Raw genomic sequence first — 22,395 nt, forward strand, 5'->3', positions numbered from 1 at the left:
ACTAACTACCTAGTTGTCAAAGTAAAGTGTGTATCTGGAGTTTCATAGATATGAGAAAAGTACAAAGGAATGAAAAGTCCGATGGATGGAAACTGTAGGAAGAAACTATAAGAATTCAAAAACTCATTCAATTTTCACTTTAGAATCTGGTGAGATTTTGCTTTTGTTTTCCACTATGGTGGGAAGCTTAGAAAGAAAGATATCTAGAGCTTTCTGGTTAAGGTCATGTCTGGATACAATTCTTGAATAATACTTAAAGTTTGTTGAGTTATGGAAAACACTGAAAGATACCAAACATTTTTGATAACACAGCATCCAGCAATCCTTTTCAGAATACAAGGCTTCTGCCATCTTACCTTCTGGAACATGTCTTCTCCACCTCTTTGTCCATTTTATAGCAATCTAAACACAAAGTCCTCAGGTAGAGTGAAGATAATGCATCTCATAAATATGTGCCTTGGGTCATTCTGTAATTAGTAGGTGGTCTGAACAGCCTATAGCACATAAAAGTGCTTCTATCTTACTTGACTCTTAATCGACTAGGACCCATTTAGCTATGTGCATGATCTTTGACCAAAGCTATAAAAATAGAATTGCATCATAACACAAGGCTTTTGGGAAGAACATTTTATTGCTAAGCATATCCTTGAACGAAAAAGCAAATGGGAAATTAAAGTGAAAAGGAAAAAGAAAAAGCAGGAACATCACAACATCATGAAAGAAATTCCTTTAGGGTCTGCGAGGAAAACAACAGGAAAATGATGAAAGCTCACATACAGAATGCACAAGTTCCCATAAAATTGTCCAAATAGAAACTTACACTAAAAGGAATATAACAGATGAGTTTTTACCCAGATTTAAAAAAACAATGTAAAGAAAGAAAGCAGGAGATCATTTCACGAGACCTCAAGACTCCAAGAACAGCAATGCATCACAAACATCAAGATATAATCAACTTCCTGTAGGCTGGGCCATTGATCTAAAACCGTGCTTTGATATCCTTTTATAGTCCTGTCTCTTTAATGACAACAAAAAAATGAGAGCTCTTAACACATTGAAATCTCAGATAAGGAGGAACATCTCTTTCCATACACATCAGTAAAGGTTGCCATTGTTTTAGACTGTGCCTTCTGCCCCGTGTCTTTAAGATATTTTTTCAAAGTCAAATATTCATGCAACTTACAAAGACCAGCAAGAGTAGATTTCTAAATCTAGACAGCTGATTGGTTTTCATCTATACAAAAGAAATTGTATGTCTGCCCCTCCAGACGACACACTTCACCTTTATGTGAATACGTGTCTTGTTTTATCTTCTTGCTTTTTGAATGGCTATGGCCACAAAACCAGTTTATTATTACTCTGTACATTGTTTCCTCTTTATAAAAAGGAGACACAATGGGATACAAAGCAAACAAACAGATAGAAAGGAAATAACAGTTCTTAAAGCAGTATGTACATAGGTGACTAAGGAATTATACCAGCAAAAATGTAGTAAAATATGTAAACAAAATCTGAGAAGTTTTTGTTGTTGTTGTTTAAATTCTCTTTGACACAGTTAACTGTGACAAAACGAAACCTCACACTTCCTTCACATTTTAAGGTTTACTTTTTTGTTGTTTTGTTATTTTTCTTTTAAAATAACATTCTCATTCCACTTCAAGACTTTAACAGATTTCTGTGTCAGTCATCCCATCAAACATACCATGATAAATATATCTGTATATATATTTATTTATATATATTATACTATTAAATTCCTTTTTGTGTGTGTCACAGCAGCTTTATTCATTTATTTATTTGTTTTTTTAAAAAAGATGGGTGAAGGGAGACATGAAGAGATGGAAAGAGAGTTATTCACATCAGGCTACAAAATTAAACCACTACAGAAACCATTATCATGTTGGGGGTGGGGAAAGAACTATGATTTTTCACACTTGCCCACGACATGGCTCGTGTGGTGAGCATTTGTGGTTGTGTTACAAGATGAACTCCCCTGCAGTCTGTTGAAACAGACCTTAGTATTGTCTTCTGTATATTTTTCTTTATTTGCATGCATTTCAATCAATTACAGATCCAGTCCACCCCCTGCCCTTCCCTTGGAAAAGGGCTCTGCTTCAATTTGTGGGGCTTATCTTTCCCCTTTCACACATTTTGGGTCGATGGACAGGGACAATATTTGTTAAGTGAAACCAATAGCTCTGATAAAACCAGCCCCAAACCTGTCTGTTCTAGGTTTGAGTGGCAAACACTGGAGTTAGATCTTGGGGACCCGCTTTTCAAATAGATTATCATCCACTACATGGGTTCATCAAAGTATTAGGAAACAAACAACAGATTCTAGAGACACCACAACCTGCTACATGGAGTGAATGCCATGGTAGCTTTTGAGTTCATATGGCAAGAGTCTCATACATTTTGTTTTCTGAGTATTTTTTCTCTTCTTCTTATATGCAGCCATTGTCAAATAAAATTAATGAAAACCCAAAAGCCATTTTCCCCTCAGATCTTGAAAAGTTACCCTCACACTGGACAGAACCAGATAAAGGTATTTCTGGGTTTTTTGTATTGTTTTGTTTTTTGATTTTTTTAAAGCATTTTTCTTTTCTCGTTTTTTTGTGTTTTTTTACATATTAAACAAACAAACAAACAAAAAATAACCCAACATTGTTACAGTCAAGATTCACAAACATCGTTACAGACTCACTTGCAGTTATGGAACAAGTAAGCCATATATAGTCTTCTACCCCTTTCAAAAGGTCCTGGAGAGAAGGAAGCTTCCAAAGTCGCATGGAATCATGGGCTTGCTCCAGGGCGCTAAGTGTGTGCTTTATAATACAGCAGGGCAGAGAGAACTTTTTGTCTCGGGCCATGGCTGCAACCTCGCAGCATGGCAGAACTTCACAGAGAGATACACCATCGTATGTGTCCTTTTAAAAATGGCTTTCCCCACCATAGTCGTGGTATAACCCGTCTCACAGAACACATCCAACAAGTTAAATCTCATTGTCAAAGTACTCAGGTGTGTGTATATAAATAATTCTGCTTTAAATTCACATACGATAGGTGTTATGTTTACACATAATACTCCTTGTCCTTGTTTTTCTGTTTCTTATGGCCGCTCTTGGAGCTGGCTTGCTTCTCCTTCATGAGTGTGCCGTTGCTCTGGGCCGAGTTGCTGATGTAGTTCCTCGTCTCGTCCACTTGATAGGACCCCTCGTCCCTGTTCCTGTACTTGTACATGGCATACAGGAGGATCAAGATGCAGAGGGCGGCAGCAGCCACAATGCCGACGACCATCCCTGTTGTACTGCTGGACTCCCGGATCACCTCTGAGGCCCCCGGAACCCGTCTGATTCCTGGCTCCGTGGGGTTTGCTGTGGGCACATTACGGAACATGGGGGAAGTAATTAGTGGGCTCTTCAGTTTGGTGCTGTCTAGCTCATAGGCAGTGGGCAACGGAAGCAAGACTATATCAGGCTGGGGTTTGAGATCACGATTATTCATTTTGCCAGCTGGCAATTTGGGCACCATCCCAGACGAGGAGGACGCTGTGAAGCGGATCAGCTCAGGGGACAAAGATGTGGTTGTAGTTCTACTAGTTTCCGAGACTGTGTTAGGTCTAAAGTCCTTGGATTCCCACTTGGGCGCATGCGCTTTGTAGCCACCTTCGAAGATTGAAGTGGAAAGACTCTTATCTGTTACCAAGGAGAAGGTGGTGTAAAAATCTTCATCATCAGTAGGGGGCAGGTTAGAGTCAAAGGTTTCCCCTGAGCCATACCCAGATATCACCAAGCCATCATCATCACAACCTTCGCTGCCTTGGTCCGACAAGCAAGGTAACCCCGCCTCAGAGGTCATGGACAGGGAATCTTTGGTGGTCTCAATAATGGTGAGGAGGGGGCGGAAGGTAGGGGGGAGTGTAATGGAGGGTACACGTGTAGCAATAGGAGGGGTAGCTAAAGGGTCTTCTACAAGAAGAGGAATAACTAATTCACCTCCTGGGATTGAAAAGAAAAAAGACATAATTAGTACAGCCATAAACACAGTTCAGAGTCGCTCTAAAGAATGCAGGGCAGAGGTTATGCCTCTGAAATTGCTATAAAATGACCTAGATCTGCATGTGGGTATTTTCTGGCTATGACCTTATTATTCCAGACTGATATAGAACCAATTATGTGCCTCTGTGCACCCAAAATTTGGAATCTTGAAATATGTGTCTTAGATTTTAAAGGTACTCTCAAGTGATTTACAGTAGCACAATTCAAACAGGCTGGCTCCAGGATACGCTGGTGAGATGACTTTCAGTTAATTAAGTTCTTATAAATATTACCAAGACTTCATATGTGGCTGTATACATACACCCAATAAGCTTTATTTATGGATGTATCAACCAACATGTGTGCAATATTTCTCTATTGCTTTCTGTTGTCTACCTACTATTGCTCATGAGCATGAAAACCATCTATTTTCCATATTATGGAGATAAAATCAAGACCAAGGAGCTTGAAAAGTTTCCATTAGCTAAGTGAAGGGACAAACAGTAGGTTTAAATGTTCATCTGGCAGGCACATTTTGACTCTGTTTTTCCTGAAAGTCCCTTGACCCTTAAAATGACAATTTGCCTTGCATTAGCATAAGATCTATCTACACAAGGCTTTTATGATGTATGCAATATATGCTGAGCTGGAAGCTCCATTTTAATAACACCCAGCCTAGAAATCCATGAATGGCTGGAAACTTGAGTTTAGGTTGAGAAAAGTTGACTTAGCAAAGTGGATTCTAGTTTACCTGGAGACCTTCGCTATTATGTCATTATTAAACACTGGTCACAAAACACAATGACCTGCAAATCAGAGCTGCAACAAATATTCTGCCAAGGAAGCTGATCATTTTACTGTAAGGTCAAACTTTTCCTCCTGTCTCTTTTGAATTGGAATGGATCAATCTCAGGAAGTCACAGCTCACATCCTCTCACAGAGTTTATTCTAGGAAAATATATTCTTGCCACAACTTAACATTGTTTTCAATCATATGCTCTTTTCCAATCCTGTAGAGAGAGATGCTGTGCTGAGACAGGTTTCAGGTGGAACATCTTTTAGTAACTGGCTTCCTGCAGTGGGAAAGATGAGATAGGACATTCAACAGCAAGCAGTCCATAGAGAAAAAGACTCTTTTTTCATCTACTTTAGAGCTGAGTAGGGGTCTCTGAGCTTAAGAGCAGGGAAAGGTCTCTGGATTTAAACAATTCAGGAAGGTACTGGGTAGGATATATGATATTACTGTTTACTCTCTACAGGAGCAGTATCTGTAGTCTAACAAAAATGACTGACAGGAATAAAATAATTTTACTCTCCAGTTAGGAACTTGGGATGTTGACGCAATACTGTCAAAGGACTTTTTCTGAGCTGGCTTTAATGCCCTTGTATTTCTGCTCTTCATAGTTATTTTACTGAGATAGGATGCCTATTATTTGAGCTTCTGCTACTAAATATGTCCATTGTTCAAGTACCCTCTTCTATCAACAAAAAAGCCAGACTGGGATTTTCAGCAGGTTCAACACTGCAGTTTCAGGGATATTCCAGAGAGTCAGTACCTTCAAATTTACAGTCTGCCAAGATTCCTCCTATAAGGATCCATTCTTAGGACTCTTCCATTCAGCATCCTATACCATGTGTCTTTAAAGATATCACTCATGTTTCAGAAATAGTGCATCTGGGCCAGGCAGGTTCCAAGTATGTTAAAAAGGAGGCCTGGTAGCAAACACAACAAAAGCCTTTGGCTGCCTTCCTACCTAGCCAGTAACTGTGTTACCTAGAAAGAGACAGTTGGTCAGGGAGACACTCACACAAGTTCTGAGAATCATTCGGAAGGGGAAGGACACAGAAAGTTGTGTGATTATTTCTCAACTATACAGATGTTATTTTATGAAGGGAAAGAAGTAAAACAAGCATCTTCCAGGTAACCTCAATATGTTCTGTGGTTCTGGAGTCTCAACCTGAGTTTCTATTCTAGTGTTCAGAGTTTGAACCAATTGAAAAAAGTGATTCATGATTCTTCCAGGGTTTTCAGAGCTCCAGGTTTGCTGTGCTGGACCAGAATGCCTTTTTTTTTTTTAACTTCATGAACATATATAATTCATATATCCTGTGACTTAGTTAATACATAATTTACACACTTTTGCTAGTTTTTATAAATGGGATTTGGAGTGCAATTCCCTAATGGTAAGCTAGCCCTAAAAACTAATCCTGCACAAACTATTTTTTCTTATAGTTTTAGCGGTGGGGTGAGGGGTACATGTGCTACATACATTCAAGGTAGTCTGGGAAGGGGGCAGTGTTTGGATGGAGGATCATAGCCAAGGGAGAGATGGGCAACTTTACTTTCCAGAGAAGAACAAGATTGGGTTTTTGTTTTCAATTAAAAAAAATGCTCTCTCTGTCTCTCTGTGTGTGTGGGGGGGGGGCAAACATGTGCCACAACCTCTGTGTTACAATTAGAGTAACAATGGTTCTGGATTTCTGAATTTTTGAGGCAGACTTTCTTCTTCTTTTGCTGCTGTGTGTACTCTAGACTAGCTGGTCCTCAAACTTCCAGGTGACTCTCCTGTCCAGTCTCCACCTGTAGTAGTACAGAGCTGACAATAAAAGACACTGACTTTATATTTTTGTGGGTTTCAGGGTCAGGCTTTTACCTGCTGCCTTGTGGTTAACTGGAACAAAGCTTCATTACCAACATAAAAACTGAGTTGTGTGTTCCTTCAGCAAGGGAGGAAACTGAGTTGAGGAGGAAGCTACTTGTTGGGAAGCAATTCATTTAAATATAAATGCCAACTCCTGGCCCTTCAAGTGAGATCAACAACTCCATCTTCGTGATTACAAGAGGGCATTCATTTGCAATTTTACTGAACCAGCTGTAGCACCCACTTAAATTTGACTTGTCTGCTTGTCCTTTCTTCAACCTTTGCTAAGATCTCACAGTGTTGTTAAAAATCTACAAAACCTGTTCACTTTGCAGTCAAATTAACCCATTCCCCCATCATATTCTCTTCAGCCCAGCAAGCATTTCTGATTTTCCCATGGTGGAGACAAAAAGTTCTAAGACTTGAGAACATACAGTTTCTAACAGGCTGGTTTGTTCCAAAGTGAAGTGAGAGTGATTAAAAAAATAAATAAAAGGATGGGTATTGTATCCTAAGCAAGATATGAAAATCTTTCAAAACTATTCAACTTTCCTTTCTTCAACATTTTGTTACTAACCCTAATTGCCCTGATAAGACATTGGAAAGGATGCTCTCTGCCAGGAAAATTTAAAGCCAAAATATCCTGGTTTCTACTTGCTTCAAATTGTAAAAGCTTTTACAATCTTCTCTCGTGGCTTTACCAAGAATTGGAAGACTGCCTGGAGTTTGAAATAAAGCTGCCTGGAATGGGAGTACCATTATTGGAAATGGGAATTACAACAGAATAGGAGAAAGCTTTCAGGTAATTTTAGACATGAGAACTACCTGGAATAGGTGCATGAGTTGAGTTGGGTATATAATTGATTTTAAATATTTCCTTACTTACTTAATAACTTATTCATTTACTTAGTATATGAGTGTGCGTGTGCGTGTGAGATTGATGTATGTAACATATATTCATGTATGTGGAGAGGTATGCACATCTGTACCCATTGCAGATATCTTCTATAACTCAGCCTTATTTCTCTGAGGAAGAGTCTCTCCCTGAAACTGGAGCTCAAGTTCCCCCACTAGGCTGGCAACCAGCAAGCCCCAGAGATCCTTATATCTCAGCATTCCACAGAGCTGCAGTTACAGGCACACACATAAGACCCCATACATTTTGTATAGTATGCTGGGATCTGAAGTTGGCTCCTCATAGTCACACAGCAAGAACTTGTGGGCACTGCCCATCTCCCTTGCTCCACAATCAATTTTAATAAACAATCTGCTCTTTTGGAATTAAGATGAATACAGTGTGTACTCAGCCCTCTGTATTTATGGTCTCCACAGACAAGGATTAAAGTGACAGTAGAGAGAAAACTCAACTAGCCACCCTCAGCCCCCAAAAAGTGTCTGCCCTGAACATGGGCAGAATACATAGTCTAAGAACTCTTTGCACAGAATGAACATTGCATTTGCTATTAGAACTAATCCAGAGAAGATTTAAAGACCAAGGAAGCTATGCAAAGTTCTATACAAATTATGCCTCTTGTTTTGTTTTGAACATTGGATCTAGATAAGTTCCCCAAGCTGCTCTCAGACTTCTGGGTTCAAGCAAGAGCCTGTGCCTTCCAAGTAGCCAGGATAATGGTCATGTACTAACATATCTGGCTGACAGTGCTATTTAGTATAAGGGGCTGTCTTTGTTTCCTTCTCTGTTGCTGTGATAAGGTATTCTGACAAAAGCCAGTCAGAGGAGGAAGAGTTCATTTTGGCTCAGAGTTCCAGGTTACAGCCCATCATGGAGTTATAGGCTAGCCATATGGCAGCAGGTAAAAGGCACTTGGTTCACAAGCCTGGCCCCACAAAAGGCAGGAGCTTAAGGACGCTGATCACATTGTACCCATAATCAGTAAAAATGGATGCTTGTGTTCAGTTTATTTCCTACTTTTTTATAATATCCAAGATCCTGCCCCAGGGAATGATCAACCCAATCAAAGTAATCTCTTACAAGTATGGCCAGAAGCCAGTTTTCCAGGGACTTAAACACACAAATATTGGAATCAGAAAGGTGTCCAAAACCAATTCTCCATGTCAACTGATCCAAGGGCACACACTCAATATGAGGGTATGGGTCAGAAGTGATGAAATAGCTAATAATATGCCCTTCTGTCACAAAGACTATGTACAATTATCAGCCTGGTGTCTAAGCTTAGAAAAGTGTTCACACAATTAGTGAGTCTGAAACTAGCAGGCAGGGTGACATGAAACCTGGACTACATCAAAATCCTAACTTTCTATGCCATTTCTGAAACTTTCCTTTGGTTTAGAACAAGAACTATCTGTATTCTTTAATGTTAGCATCTTAAAATCGGGACTATACACTTTTTTTGGACAAGGCTGTGCTTTTCCTTAAACTGAAGAGCTCACGAGGGATATAAAAGGTCTATTTTAGCCCTGAAGGCTGCCCTGCTTTTTTGCTCTATGAGTGTATTTATAGATATATAATTCATGCCTCCAGGGCTGATATCTAGCAAAGGGTCTGCCTGCCATTGCAAAAGACAGTGTATTAAAAATTCAGTAGAACTCTTCTGAACTGTGAGGATGTTGTTGGTGATGGTGAACATAGTGGGTCACCAAACAGGAAAAAAAAACTAACCAAAAACAGCATGACAGCATGACGTTTCAACGTGGCTCCAGCCTTTGGCTCTCTGGAGACAGCTAACTTTGAGAGGTCACAAAAATACAAAAACAATGCGGCTAAGCAGAGAGCCTCTAGAGAGGACCCCATGCTCTAATTGCTGGAATTCTGTTATGTCCCTGTGGGCTCTTTAGTTTATCTCTGATTTGCATTATTCTGATCCACTTGCTACATAAAGACACTCATTTACATATTTCCTGTCATAGGAGTGAGCACATCAACATGCAGAGATGCTGAAGCTTTTAACCATTAAATGAGTCTACACTGACAACCTTCAGAAAAAAAAAACATACCTAGAAAAACATAGCCAGAACTTGGTGAAGAAAACTCAAATGTCTCAATGGAACATAATTTGTATTTAACACGATGAAATTTTTTAAGTTCTAGAGGCAATTTTAAATCAGATGTTGTGGAAAGATTCATTTTCATTCAAAGATCTTGTATTTGAAAATAAAGGATTAAACTCTGATATGATGGATGGCTTCTTCAACAAACATAAAAGCTTTTTAATACAATTTGATATATGAACTCCCCTTTTTGGAAATTCCAGTTTTTAAATGTGAAATAGTATTCAACATGTCAAGCAGCACAAAATCACTTGGACTGAGGTGGAGAGGGCCCATTCATTGAAGTTGCCAGGCTGTAAACAGGTCTTTTATTCATCACTCAGTTTGATATTTCTTATGACAGTTCCAGATAATACTGATATCTAGAGTTAAAGTTGAAACAAGTGACTTCAGATTCCATGATGCTCTTCACCAGCCCTGCATTTCTGGTGTTGCCCTGGTCCAAATAACCTCAAGGTCAAGGCATTTTCTCAATCCAGACTTACATGATGGTGATACTTACAATACTTACCCAGATCCTTTCTAAATAAAAGCTGAACTTTGAGAACTGCCCTGTGTCTCCTTAAACCAATCATAGGCTCCCCATGAAGCTTACCTGTTTAAATCATTTAGGATGATTAGAAAGGAGGGGAGGGAAGGAGACAAAGGAGAGGAAAGTTAAGGAGATGGGAGGAAAAGGGAGCAGGGATGCTTGAGCCTTCCTCTGTGTGTGAGCATGATGCAATGTGGTTTTTGTCAGAAATTGGTTGTATACTTTACAAGGCATCAATATCATAGCATAACCCTGTAAACACCTGGGATTCCTCATGCCTTTATTATGAGTAAAATTGATTTTGTAGCCTGTGGTGAAGATGATAGCATAATCCTGGAGAACCACTCTACCATAGTCACTTGAGAGTACCTTATTTCCCCTTCGCCGAAAGAAGATAAAATAAGGGGCTGATTTCCCTGAATAGCATCTAAGGAATTAAATTTAGGATGAAATTACCACTGATAGTATTTGGAAATAACTCCAGCCAATTTTTTTTCTGGGGTACAGGCCTCCTATATGTTGTAGCCAATTTTAATATCCCACTTTAGAGTAACCAATCCTGTAAAGTCTTTAAAGTTAGGAGTTAAAATTAAGTTCAGGCAGAGACCAGGTTTCTTGAGGTTGATAAGGACTAGGTATCTATCTTTTTTAAAAGTAGAATTCCTATTGATTATTGGATGCAATTCAGCACAAATCAGAACAGCGAAAATTAAGCAAAAAGACTGAAGTAAAGTAAAATACTTAATATAGTTTTCAAAATCATATATTAGAAAATAAAAGCAATGTCATAGCCAAAACAAATCAAACAGAAGGATAGCAAATAATACCAACAAGGCATTCACAATATAAGAACACAAAGCAAAAGTAGCTGTTTTAGTTGAGAGAGACAGAGAGAGAGAAAAGAAGAGAGGGAGAATATTTCAACATAGGCAAAATAATTGAAATTATAACAGAAAAGCATACCATATTAATTTATAGTCAACTTACATCAACAAATTGCCCGCATGTTTTTTGGCATGAAAGAAAAATTTACAAAAGAAAGTTGTGTAAGAATGCTCTTGGACAAATAGAATTGCCACATTCTTGTAACTTGCTTTTTTAGTTGTTGTTGTTGTCATTTCTTAAAATCTTTTGAGCAAAATCTCTAATTTTTCAAATATAGTAATTTACAACAGAGGGTGATACAGGGAGGCAACAACACATACATTCACACCACATAACATGAAAAGAAAAAAATCTGCACTTTAACAATTTTTACTTTGGGGGACTTAGGAGGGCATTGATTTTTTAAATTTAAAATAATTCTGATTGCTATGATTGAAAATGAAAAAAATTACTTTATAATTTGCCTTTAAAAATGTATGCATCTATAGGGTTTTGAATGAATTTCTTCATTGTAAGTTTTCAGATATATATTTAGTTTTTGTCTTTTTGACAAATTTTAGATTTTCCTTAATTTAGGGGAATGGATGACAGCACATAAATTTTAACAATGCTAAAGAAAGGGGGAGTATGGGAAGGAAGGATGCGGAAAAGGGGAGGGTCGTATCTATGAGTGTACTACACAGGAGATGACGATGATAGGAGTAAATGTGTAAGTGAGTCGCCATGTCCATGTAAGGGCGGCACGGAGTGATCTAGCTGCATTAGAGCTTCTGGCTGTAAGGAAGGGATGGGCAATATACAAAAACAAATGAGCCTACACATGCCCATCTACGGAAATCAAGAACAGAACTCTAACAACTGACAATCTCACACACCCTAAGCTGCAACTTCTTCAACATGCAATTACTCCAAAATCATTACAGTTTTCATCATAAGATTTTCAATCATGAAAACACTTAAGCTTTTTCTTCTCCTCCTCAAAATAGACAAAGTACATGAAATAATATTACTAATCAGATCAGAAGATTAAAAGCAAAATTAAGGAGGCTATAGTTATGCATTCCAGTTGAACAACTTCACCGGCAGACACACAGCCCCATCTACAGCTGGGCTTTGAGAGATGCACGGAGATGGGGAGAAGTAATGCTGAACAGAGAGCCCTCATACCAGGCCACGAATAACTCATCTTTACAGAAATGGTACGTTCCAAATGGCATCACCCACTTTCCACAAGTCACCCACGATCTGTACTATTGCCAGTGAGACTGGCTTTTCTGAAAACTCTGGCTGTGGGGTTCTACAGCTGAAGTTGTTCCACATTTAAAGAAAGAGTGGGAAAAAAACTGCAGAAAACAATTCATAACTTTTTCTCATCATTTTGAATAAAATCAAGTCTAAAGATAAGATCTAGCAGTTAAAAAGAAATACATCGAAATATATATAGATATATATATATAATACAAAAACATTTTAATATCCAAACAAGAAGGGAGAAAATAAAAAAATGATTTTTTAAAAAGAGAGGAACAACCAGATGCACACGCTGAGAAGGCAAAAAGCAGTCAGAGGACATGGCATTATAGTCTTGTTTTTTGTTTGTTTTTTTGTTTGTTTTAGATTTGGATAATTGATTCCCCTTTTGGGACAGCCAAAATTAAAAGCAAATTCAGATTTTTCTTTGAAGGTTGCATTTTGATTTTTGTTTCTCTAAAAAAAATAAAAATAAAAAGGGCGTGCAGTCTGGATGTACATCCTAAGCAGACGGTTAAAAGAGAAAGCAGATATTGTCTATCACCCCTGAATGGTAGGGATGTCAATCAAGTTAACAAGTTAACACATGCTTAAAGTAAGTTGCATTTAGGGAAAATAGAAAAACAGAACAAAGAGCTGGGTTAGGTAGAGAGATCGGCAAGACATTACCAATTTGGGGTGGGAGAAAGGAACTGAGTTTTGTTTCATGCTTTTCCAGTAGGGGTGAAACACATCATAGGACTTCTTGTTAAGTACAGTGCATAGTGTGTGTGTGTGTGTGTGTGTGTGTGTGTGTGTGTGTGTGCGTGCGTGCGTGCGTGCGTGCGTGCGTGTGTGCGTGCGTGCGTGCGTGCGTGCGTGTGTGTGTGTGTGTGTGTGTGTGTGTGCGTGCGTATTTGTGCTTGGGCACACACATGCGCAATGAAACCTGTAGTGACAAGAATTGGAATAAAGTGTAGCAGTTCACAAACTGTGCTTCTGGGGACTCGCTTGAGAAGATATGTTTCATAAGGTGAACCAGGATGACAGTAGGTAACATGTTTTCAGGAGTGTTCATGGTTTTGTTTTCTTTTTAAACTGACAGACTACCATGGTTTACAATAGGATGTTAAAATAACCCAATAACCCTAGTGAGTGGTAGAATAACTGATGTTACTTTTAGTGATAATGTCAAGAGTTGGCCCTACTCCAATGAAGACATTATCAGTATCGGCCTCTGTAAACGGTGACGATCGGGATGCATTATGCATGAAGGAGATGGTGTCAGTCTACTAGAGACTAATTTAAGAAACAAAACATTATATGTGATCCACATCCATCGAGAAAATTCAACAAGAGCAAGTGAATGTCTTCCATGTGTGTGCACTTGTATTTGTGTGGTGTGGTGTGTGTAGAAGCATTGACAGAAAGATACTATATAAAGAAAGGGAATTTTAGAAATGGCCTCAGCCCCTACTGGAAGAGATTACTAAAGTTATAATCAGGATTATATCCCTTGTTCAACCAAGGACTGGGAAACCTGGGTAGGCGAACACCAAAGGCAAGACACTTGAGAGCTCTTGGTTCTAACAGCCAATTCCAACACCTTCAAAGAACCCCTTTGGGTGATTTTGACAAATCAAATGCATTTTGAAAATGAGGCCAACTTCTGCCCTCCCGGAGATGCCCTTTTATTATTTTATTTTGAACAGAATTGTAGCAACGTGTCCCCCTGGGTCAGTCCGTACCAAGATTTTTAGTCTCTGGTTTAATTATGTTAATCATTATTTTCAGAACTTCACAAAGAGCAGCTGGAATGTTTTAGTATGGAAAGAAGACAATATTATAATAAAAGAAAAACCCTTGTTGTCATTTGGTTGAGCTTTTGACTAAGAGAGTTTTAACAGTGAATTTTACTTTATGGGAAGTGCTAAGGTGATTGATTATAAGGATATTAAATGACTTTCATAAGAATTCTTTTGGTAATATTCACATACACTACTTTTGGCTTTGGTTTCACACGTAACCATTGCAAGCAGGAAACAAAGCTAGTCTAAGTGCAAAAGCAGAAGAATGAGATCCATCTGAGCCACTCAGATTCCAGGATAATGGGTGGTGCTCTCAGGAATACAGCAGCAAATTGAGTCCCCTAAGATTTCTGTGGAGTAATTTACCTATTTCAAAATTGCCTGTTTCAAAACTTTTACAAGTAAGATACCACTTAGTGTCCAGAAATCACTAGTTTGAACATTCAACATGTCAAAACTTAGGGTAATCACTTTGCAATGTGTGTGTGTGTGTGTTTGCATACATGCATTTTTTAAATCCACGGAAGCCATAGTTTGAAATAAAGCCAACCCAACTTGGATGTAGGAAGCATATCAAATTTTCTAATGTAAGTTAGCCATTAGTATCTAAAAGCAAAACTATTTTGATACCTAATGTATCGTTCAAAATAAATTGTTCATAGTCATATCATAGTTTCATTTTTTTCATTATATAGCAACACTACTTTTATATTTTCAACAGGTACATGTCATGTATTTATAGCTCTATTAAATGTTAATAATGTGTTTCAGTTATATTTGCCTGTGAGAACAAATGATACAGTAATTTGATTTAGACCAGCATGTTCTCATGCAACCATTTTTATCTCAGCATGCCCTAATAGCCCATCTAAATGTAAAACATAATGCTTACAAAAAGTACTATTTGATGCAGTTTCACAGGTCAGAGTTCACTGTGGAAAGCTCTCATGAGCTGAAGTCATGAGTTTCTAAACTATTGGATGGAGATGGAGCTGGAAAAGCTGAAGGATATATTCAGGTAGCTAAGGTGCAAACCCCACCTACCTTGGAAGCAGGTTCTCCTTCTAGAAGACGTGTCTTCCACATGAGCAGATAGAGCCAATGGCAAAGCACAAATGATGACCTTGCATTTTAGTATTTAACTTTCTCACTCATAATATTGGACAGAGTGGAAGAGGGGGCATGTCTCAAGAGTTTCACTATAACCTTGAAGACTTATATCTCAGGAGTTGAGAGATAACATACTTAAAGAATATTTTCAAAACAGTTACAGTAGACTTATAAAGAAAGCCTTCATGCCTATCCCTTCTACAAATACACATATATGTTATTGGGTCATTGATTTTGTATGTTTACAAGAAGGTGAGGATTTTTGTGTGTGAATCATTGGTTCAATTCTGAACTACACTTTTGCTTAGAATGAAAATGATGGTTCTATACAGTTGTGGAATTCTAAGAATGTGAAGATAGCTTCAACCCTTGTGACAGCATGAGCCTTTCTATACATGGCACATGTTTCAAAATTTTAAAAAATGCCTAGTATTTTAGTTTTAATGCTGAACAAAAAAGTTATTGCATTACTTGTTCCTAGACTCAGTTTCCACACCTACTTACAGTAGATGGGAAAAGAGAAAGGTTATTGGAGACAGAAAAGAGAACACAGACAGCATCAAATCCAATAGTTAGAACTGCATTTCTGGGCATGATCTCATGTTCACTACATATTCATTTTCTAACTTAAGAGAGTAGATAAGAATGGATAAGATATTACAGAATGCATTGCTTGCTATAAATATTGGTAAGATAGCAGCAAATATTTAGGTAGATGAGGGGGAGGACCTTAACTATATTCATCTAAGTTTTAACTTGTGTCTTTAGATCTATTCCACAGTTTCCATCTTTCTTGTGAGCATAATGTATACTGAGTAGATTTCTATTGACTCAGTGATCCAGTAAACTTAATTTGTTTTCTTGTTTAATCTCAGCTAGATCCTAAAGAATTTGAAGGCAAGGATCGTGTCTTCTTGTTTACATTTATTTTCCCTCCCAATAAAACAGTAATTATTCAAATTCTTATTTGGATAATTTGAATTGCTTACCTCTTTATCATCACCCAGCCTCTAGATTCCATAAAGGCATTTATGATTGTATCACTAACATGCCTCCATTTATGCTTGGAACTTCAAATAGAAAGTAGAGCCTGAAAGCCAGGCAGTGATGATGCACATCTTTAATCCCAGAACTTGCGAGGCAGAGACAGGTGGATCTCTGTGAGTTCAAGACCAGCCTGGTCTATAAGAGCTTGCTCCAGGACAACCTTGAAAGTCACAGAGAGACCCTGCCTTGAACCCCTGCCCCCAGACTTAAATCCTAGTCTTATCTGAGTCTACTTCCTTATGTATGATAGAAGGATTATGATGTCTGCTCAGTTGTTCTGCTTCGCAGAGTAGATTTGCACAGCTAATGAGATTTTCAATGTGAAAGTGCTTAGAAACTCTAAATGGCTTTGTACATGTTTGCTACTGTTGTCTTCCTAGACTTGCAGCAGCAGTGTATAAAACAGAGGAAGGTGAGTCCCAGGCAATCAAGATAGAAGTTATTTCAAATATGATCCTTGGAGTGCTTACTTCAATAACAAACAAATCTAAACTCAATTTCAAAACTTGACAATAACAGACATGATGGCTTCTTTCTTTTCTACCACTACCACTTTTTCTTTTTTGTTTTTAGAGACAAGGTTTCTCTGTTTAACAGACCTGGCTGTCCTGGAACTCACTCTGTACACCAGACACCAGGCTGGCCTTGAACTAATAGAGCTTTACCTGCCTCTGTGCTGTGATTAAAGGTGTGGGCCAACATACTCACCAGCATTACCTTCTTAATGCTTAATTCATTTATCTTTAAATGATGAGTATATATTATTGACACACATAATTTTATTGTTACTTTACTGCACTCTTGTAGGTTAGAAACAAGTGTTGGAGAAGTCATATTTAGACGTATCTCCATGAGGACTCTGGATCCTCTATCTATCAATCTATGTACATTGATACCTGGTGTTATTAAAAACACAAAGAGATGAAATCAAAGAGGGAAATTTCACCATACCCTTTGGAAACAAATACTGACCAATGCTGGACTAGTGAGATAAAATGAGAATACAAGAGAATGAAATTTGAGGCAGTAGTTTAGTTTTTTTTTTCTTCCAAAATTATTTAATACCAGTTAGAATGGACACATGAGAAAAACCCATTTAAAAATGGCTTAGTATTCATTTTATTTTATTTTTTTGTTATTGCTGTTTTCTTTTAGTGCTAATTCTGTACTAGCACAGGAGTGAGCTTTTCTTCACCCAGGGAAAGTATACGTTCCTTAATGCACAGGTTGACTTTTTATGCTTCTCTTCCAATTTTAATCTGTTTAATATAGACATATTTAATATGGATTTTGCTGAACTGAAATATAAATGTAGAATAGTTTGGTAAGATTTAGAGCTTTGTTTTGGGAAGTTGGCAGGATGGGAGACAGCTAAAAATGTCATTTCTCTGACACTAGTTTCTTTAATAAAGAAAACAAATCCTCATAATGTAAAAAAGGAGAAAAATTGGGTGAGAAAAGTCTCTCAGTTGTGAACTTGGCCACCTTTCCTTTCTTCCTGGTCTTGATTCTGTGTAGATTTTAGGATTTATGGATGCATAAAGATTATTAGTCCCTTCTAATACCATTATAGGTATGATAAAGCACCCATTTTATCAATTGTTAAAAAACCACCTTGTGGTTGTCAAAAGCGTTCTGCCCAAAATGCTTTCCCTCCCTCTCCAGTTCTCATAGTGTAAGATCACAACTTCTGTCATTCTCCTGCTCTGATCTTAATCATCTAACCAACTCTTAGCTGGTCCAAGACTTAGCCCTAGTGTTTGTTCCTAATGAGCCAGCAGTGTTTTCTGAGATGCACTCCTGTCTCCTGCTGTGGGCCTCACAATAGGCCCACACAATAGCCCTGAAGACAATAGATTAAGTGCTCTGAAACCATCAGCCAAAACAAGTCCATTTCTTCTTGGGCTGATTTTCTAAAGGATTTGGTCACAGAGGTGAGAAAATAACTAATGTATTTATGGTTCCTTAATTGTCCAACTGATCCAGTCCAGCCCATTAGCTTCAAACATTATAGAAAGGATGGTTATTTCTAATTTAAAACTCTGTTCTGCTCAGAATTCCAACTTGCTTATCTGCCTGCATACCCAATATTTCACCTTTAACAATTAAGAGGGACCTCAAGTTCAGCTCCCGATTACCTTTGGGTTTATCTCTTCTGACCTTTTGTTCACTTTTGAGGCCTGCCTGCCGCCTAGGAGAGCAGGAGCAGGTACCCAGAAGGCAGCAGCCCTTTCTCTAGCTAAGCTGTAACTAGAGAACTAGCCCCACCCCTCACAGGATACCTGGCTCAAATGACCTGGGCACAGAGAAGATGTGGCTCTGGCCCTGGGAGAGCTGGTCTTACCCCTCATAGGCTGCAGTGTGGTACTGGTGGTGGTGTGGGTTCAGGGAAGCTGATCCTGATGGTGGGGTCCTAGGAGAGCTGGCCCTGGTTGTGCGGGCATGGGAGAGCTGGCTCTGAAGGCATGGGTGCAGTAGAGAGCCCTCCTTCCCTTCACCTGAGTGAAGGGTCCCTGTAGAGGCCCAGGTTGACCAACTCAGTCAAGTCCACACCCAGGGTTTTGAGTTGATGCACCCCTACATGTGTTCCATTTATGACCTGCTGGAGTGAGTGAAGGGACCAGTACCATGAAACCATAGTCACAGGATTTCCATGACTGGGACAAGAGAAAGCTATCTGAGAGGAGTTTTGGTGAAGGTCCAGTATTGATGGTATAGTAGAAACCAGAAGACTTGAACCAGACCTATGACTCATTACAATGAACAGTTGCAAGTTAATCTGTTTGGGCAAAAGGGTCGAAAACAAGACAGCTGCAGCTCCAAATGCCACTGTGGCAAAGGAATATGTTGTGGAGAGGCAGGCAAGATGGAGGACAAAGTAAGGTTTGTTTTTATTTGTTTTGTTTTGATTTTTTCCTTTTTCTTTTGTGAGTAGCCTATATGGTGGAAGGCAGATATGTAAGGACTGGAAAACGATGGGATTGGAGTGCATGATGTGAAATTCCCAAAGTATCCATAAAATTTTTTGTTAAATATTTTATTCAGTGTCACTCCTTCACCCCACGTAGTTTAAGTGACCCTAGTCCATTGTTTGGTCTCTGTGACAGCTTACTATTTCCACTTTTAAAACTAAAGTTTGTTATTTAGCTTTATGTGCCTGGTTGTTTTGTCTATATGTATGTCTGTGTATCAAGTATGTGCGTGGTGTCTAAAGAAGTCAGGAGAAGGTGTCAGATCCCCTGTGATTAGATTTAAATGTAATTGTGAATAGTAATATGGGTGCTGAGAATTGAACCCAGGTCCCCTGGAAAAGCAGCCAGCACTCTTAACTACTGAGCCATGTTTCCAGCCCCATTTCCACTTCTGGATTCCTAAAGTGCGTTTTCTATACTGAGGCCAGAGGGACCCTCATAAATTACATAATTTACTAGGAACACTTTTGCACAACAAAGAAAACAACAAAACGAGAAAGCAACCCACAAATTGATGGAAATGAAAATCATACTTCTAAAGAGTTAGTGTGCTAAGGTTTGTAAGGAACTTACATGATTAGTAGTGTGAAGGCAAATACATCAATTTAAAAATGGGTAAAAGACATGAATGAATAAGCACTTCCTCAAAACCATGAAAATGTCCAACTAACAAAATGAGTATGACCAATATTACTAATCATTATTTAAGAGCAAATCAAAACCACTATGTGTCAGCCGCTCACATCCATTTTTAAAGAAATAGGAAATTTGGGGTTAAAGAGATGGCTCAGTAAGGAAAGTATAGCACAAGCAAGAGAACCTCACTTCGAATCCTCAGTATCCATTTAAAAAGCTGGATGTCAGGTAAGGCACATATAATCTCAACACTGGGGTGTCAAAAACAGGATGATTCCTGGGGCATGAAGGCCAAGCAATGGAACCAATCAGTGAGTTCCAAGTTCACAGACAGCTCCTGTCTCAATAAAATAAGTTGAAGGGCTAAATTGATAGCTCAGCAATTAAGAGCCTTTGCTGTTCTTGCAGAGAGCCCAAGTTGGATTCCAAGCACCCATATAAAGTGGCTCACAACTGCCTATGGCTACAGCTTCACAGAACCCTCTTTGTCCTTCACAGGTTCCTTCATCCACATACATATACCTGCACATACACACACACACACACACACACACACACACACACACACACACGTAGTTTAAAAAAATCTTTAAAAACAAAGTTAGAAAGTGACTGAAGAAGACACTGAGTGTGGACCTCTGGCCTCCACATGCACTCACATCCATAAACACATGTGCACACATGCACACAAAGGTAAAAAAAATGATAATAGGTTTGTATAGTTATGAAAAATGTAAATTGGTATAGCCGTTGTACAAAATGTTTCTAAGTAAATTAAAAATATAATTAGTATATGACCCAGAAACCTGTACTTTGGGTATTTGCCCAAAGGAAATGAATTCATTATTTGTTTTTTAAAAATCCCCAAGTTCACTGTGAAATTATTGACCACAGCCAAAATAGAAAAAAGAATCTAAGTGTCTGCTAACAGATACATGAGTAAATTGTGTTATGTTTATAGAATGGAATACTAGTCAACCATAAATGAAGAGATTCTTCTATTTGTCATAAAGATAAAAATAGAGAACATTAGGCTAAGTGAAATAAACCAGAAATAGAAACACAGAGGGAGGAAGAGAGAGAGAGAGAGAGAGAGATGCAGAAAGATACACACAGCAAAATATTGTCTGACCTCACTTGTAGGTAAATACTTTCTAAAGGAAAAACAAACAAACAAACCCAATATGCAAGATAGAAGGTGAAGCAGTGGCTACTAAGGGAGTCAGATCGAGGCATAGAAGGTAGCAGATATATAGAATAAACAAACCTAGAAGTCTCAGTTCAACAGGGGCACAATAGTTAATGATGGTGTATTATACTGGGATCTTTTCTAAATGAGTACAGTGTAAGTTACCTTGTCACAGGTTCAATGTCAGAAACTATGCAATAATAAGTGCGTGTCTTGATTAACTGTTTATGTGTGTATTTATATGTATGTGTGTGTGTTGTAAATGTGAATTATATATTTCTCTACACAAAGCATGAAAACATGTTTCATACACTAAGTATGTAATAATGTAGTTTTAAAATATACATAATGAATCAGATTAAGTCACTTTCCTTTCTAAACCTTTCACAAGATTCTCCTCACCAAGACTGCATACCCTTAACCACCAGGCAAATGCTGTGGGCTCTGCCAGCTGCGTCCAACCTCATTTCCTACGGCTTCTCTTGACCCAGATGTCTCAGGCTCTGAACATACTTACTGCTTCCCTGTTAGGAAAAGACATGTCTTTGTTCCTTCCCTGGCTGACCCTTTCAGTGACGGAGGTCTCTCCTGCACCTCTTCTCCTCCTCTGAGCATTTGTGGAATTTTCTAGTACTATGGCAGCCCATTTTTAATACCAGAACCTCATACAGTCACCCTTCTATGTAGAATTTACAAGTTAACCCTTGCCCATGTATCTTTGCTCATTACTTCCCTATGGGAACACAGGTTTCATGAGAGCAGAGAATGTATCCTTGTGGAGACAAAGTCTCCCTAGTTCAGCCGTAGACATATAGTATAATTCAGAAAATCATGCTCTTAGGGAGACCCTCCACTTTTATTTCATAGCCTTTTGTAATTCCTGGCATGGTTCTTTGTCCACATGAGGTAGTGAGTTGATGTTTTATAAACAAAATATTGAGGCATTGCTATCTGTGCATTTTTTTGCTTTCTCTTTCCTAAGCTGGGAGGGACTTCCTTAGATTCTGCTAACCTTACCTTCCCATTCACAAGTAGTTTAAAAATCCTTCTGAAATATGTAATTCTTCCTAACTTCTTTTCAGTTTCATGAATTGAGACAGGGATGAGTAATAAAAGCTCAGGGTCTTTTTGGAGCAAGATCATGCCATATTTTGCTCTTTCTCCCTTACTGCAATTTATAATGTAGAGATATAATAATACAGTATGTCTAACCCAGATGATTGTTTTCAGGCAATGGAAATAGTGGACCAAATGAATTATTACTTGAGACATAGTGA

The 22,395-nt window shown here is 38.4% G+C and overlaps 1 protein-coding gene across 39 annotated transcripts in view; it reads right to left on the reverse strand.

Annotated features, from left to right (window-relative positions):
* Nucleotides 1-612: 612 nt before the first annotated feature.
* The window catches only part of Nrxn3 (neurexin 3), a 1,553,154-nt gene continuing 1,531,371 nt past the window's right edge, over nt 613-22,395 (reverse strand). For 15 of the 39 annotated variants that reach the window (XM_040743341.1, XM_040743340.1, XM_040743342.1 and 12 more), the window contains one exon: nt 613-3,374. In XM_040743341.1, the coding sequence (XP_040599275.1) occupies nt 3,073-3,374 (302 nt within the window). In that variant the 3' untranslated portion in view covers nt 613-3,072. Of the gene's footprint in view, nt 3,999-11,697; nt 11,901-22,395 lie in introns of those variants that run through there. The other 24 variants (XM_040743325.1, XM_040743326.1, XM_040743323.1 and 21 more) reach the window with 3 other exon arrangements.

This window comes from Mesocricetus auratus, unplaced genomic scaffold (assembly GCF_017639785.1).
Source record: "Mesocricetus auratus isolate SY011 unplaced genomic scaffold, BCM_Maur_2.0 Super-Scaffold_15014, whole genome shotgun sequence".
NCBI classification, from domain to species: Eukaryota; Metazoa; Chordata; class Mammalia; order Rodentia; family Cricetidae; genus Mesocricetus; species Mesocricetus auratus.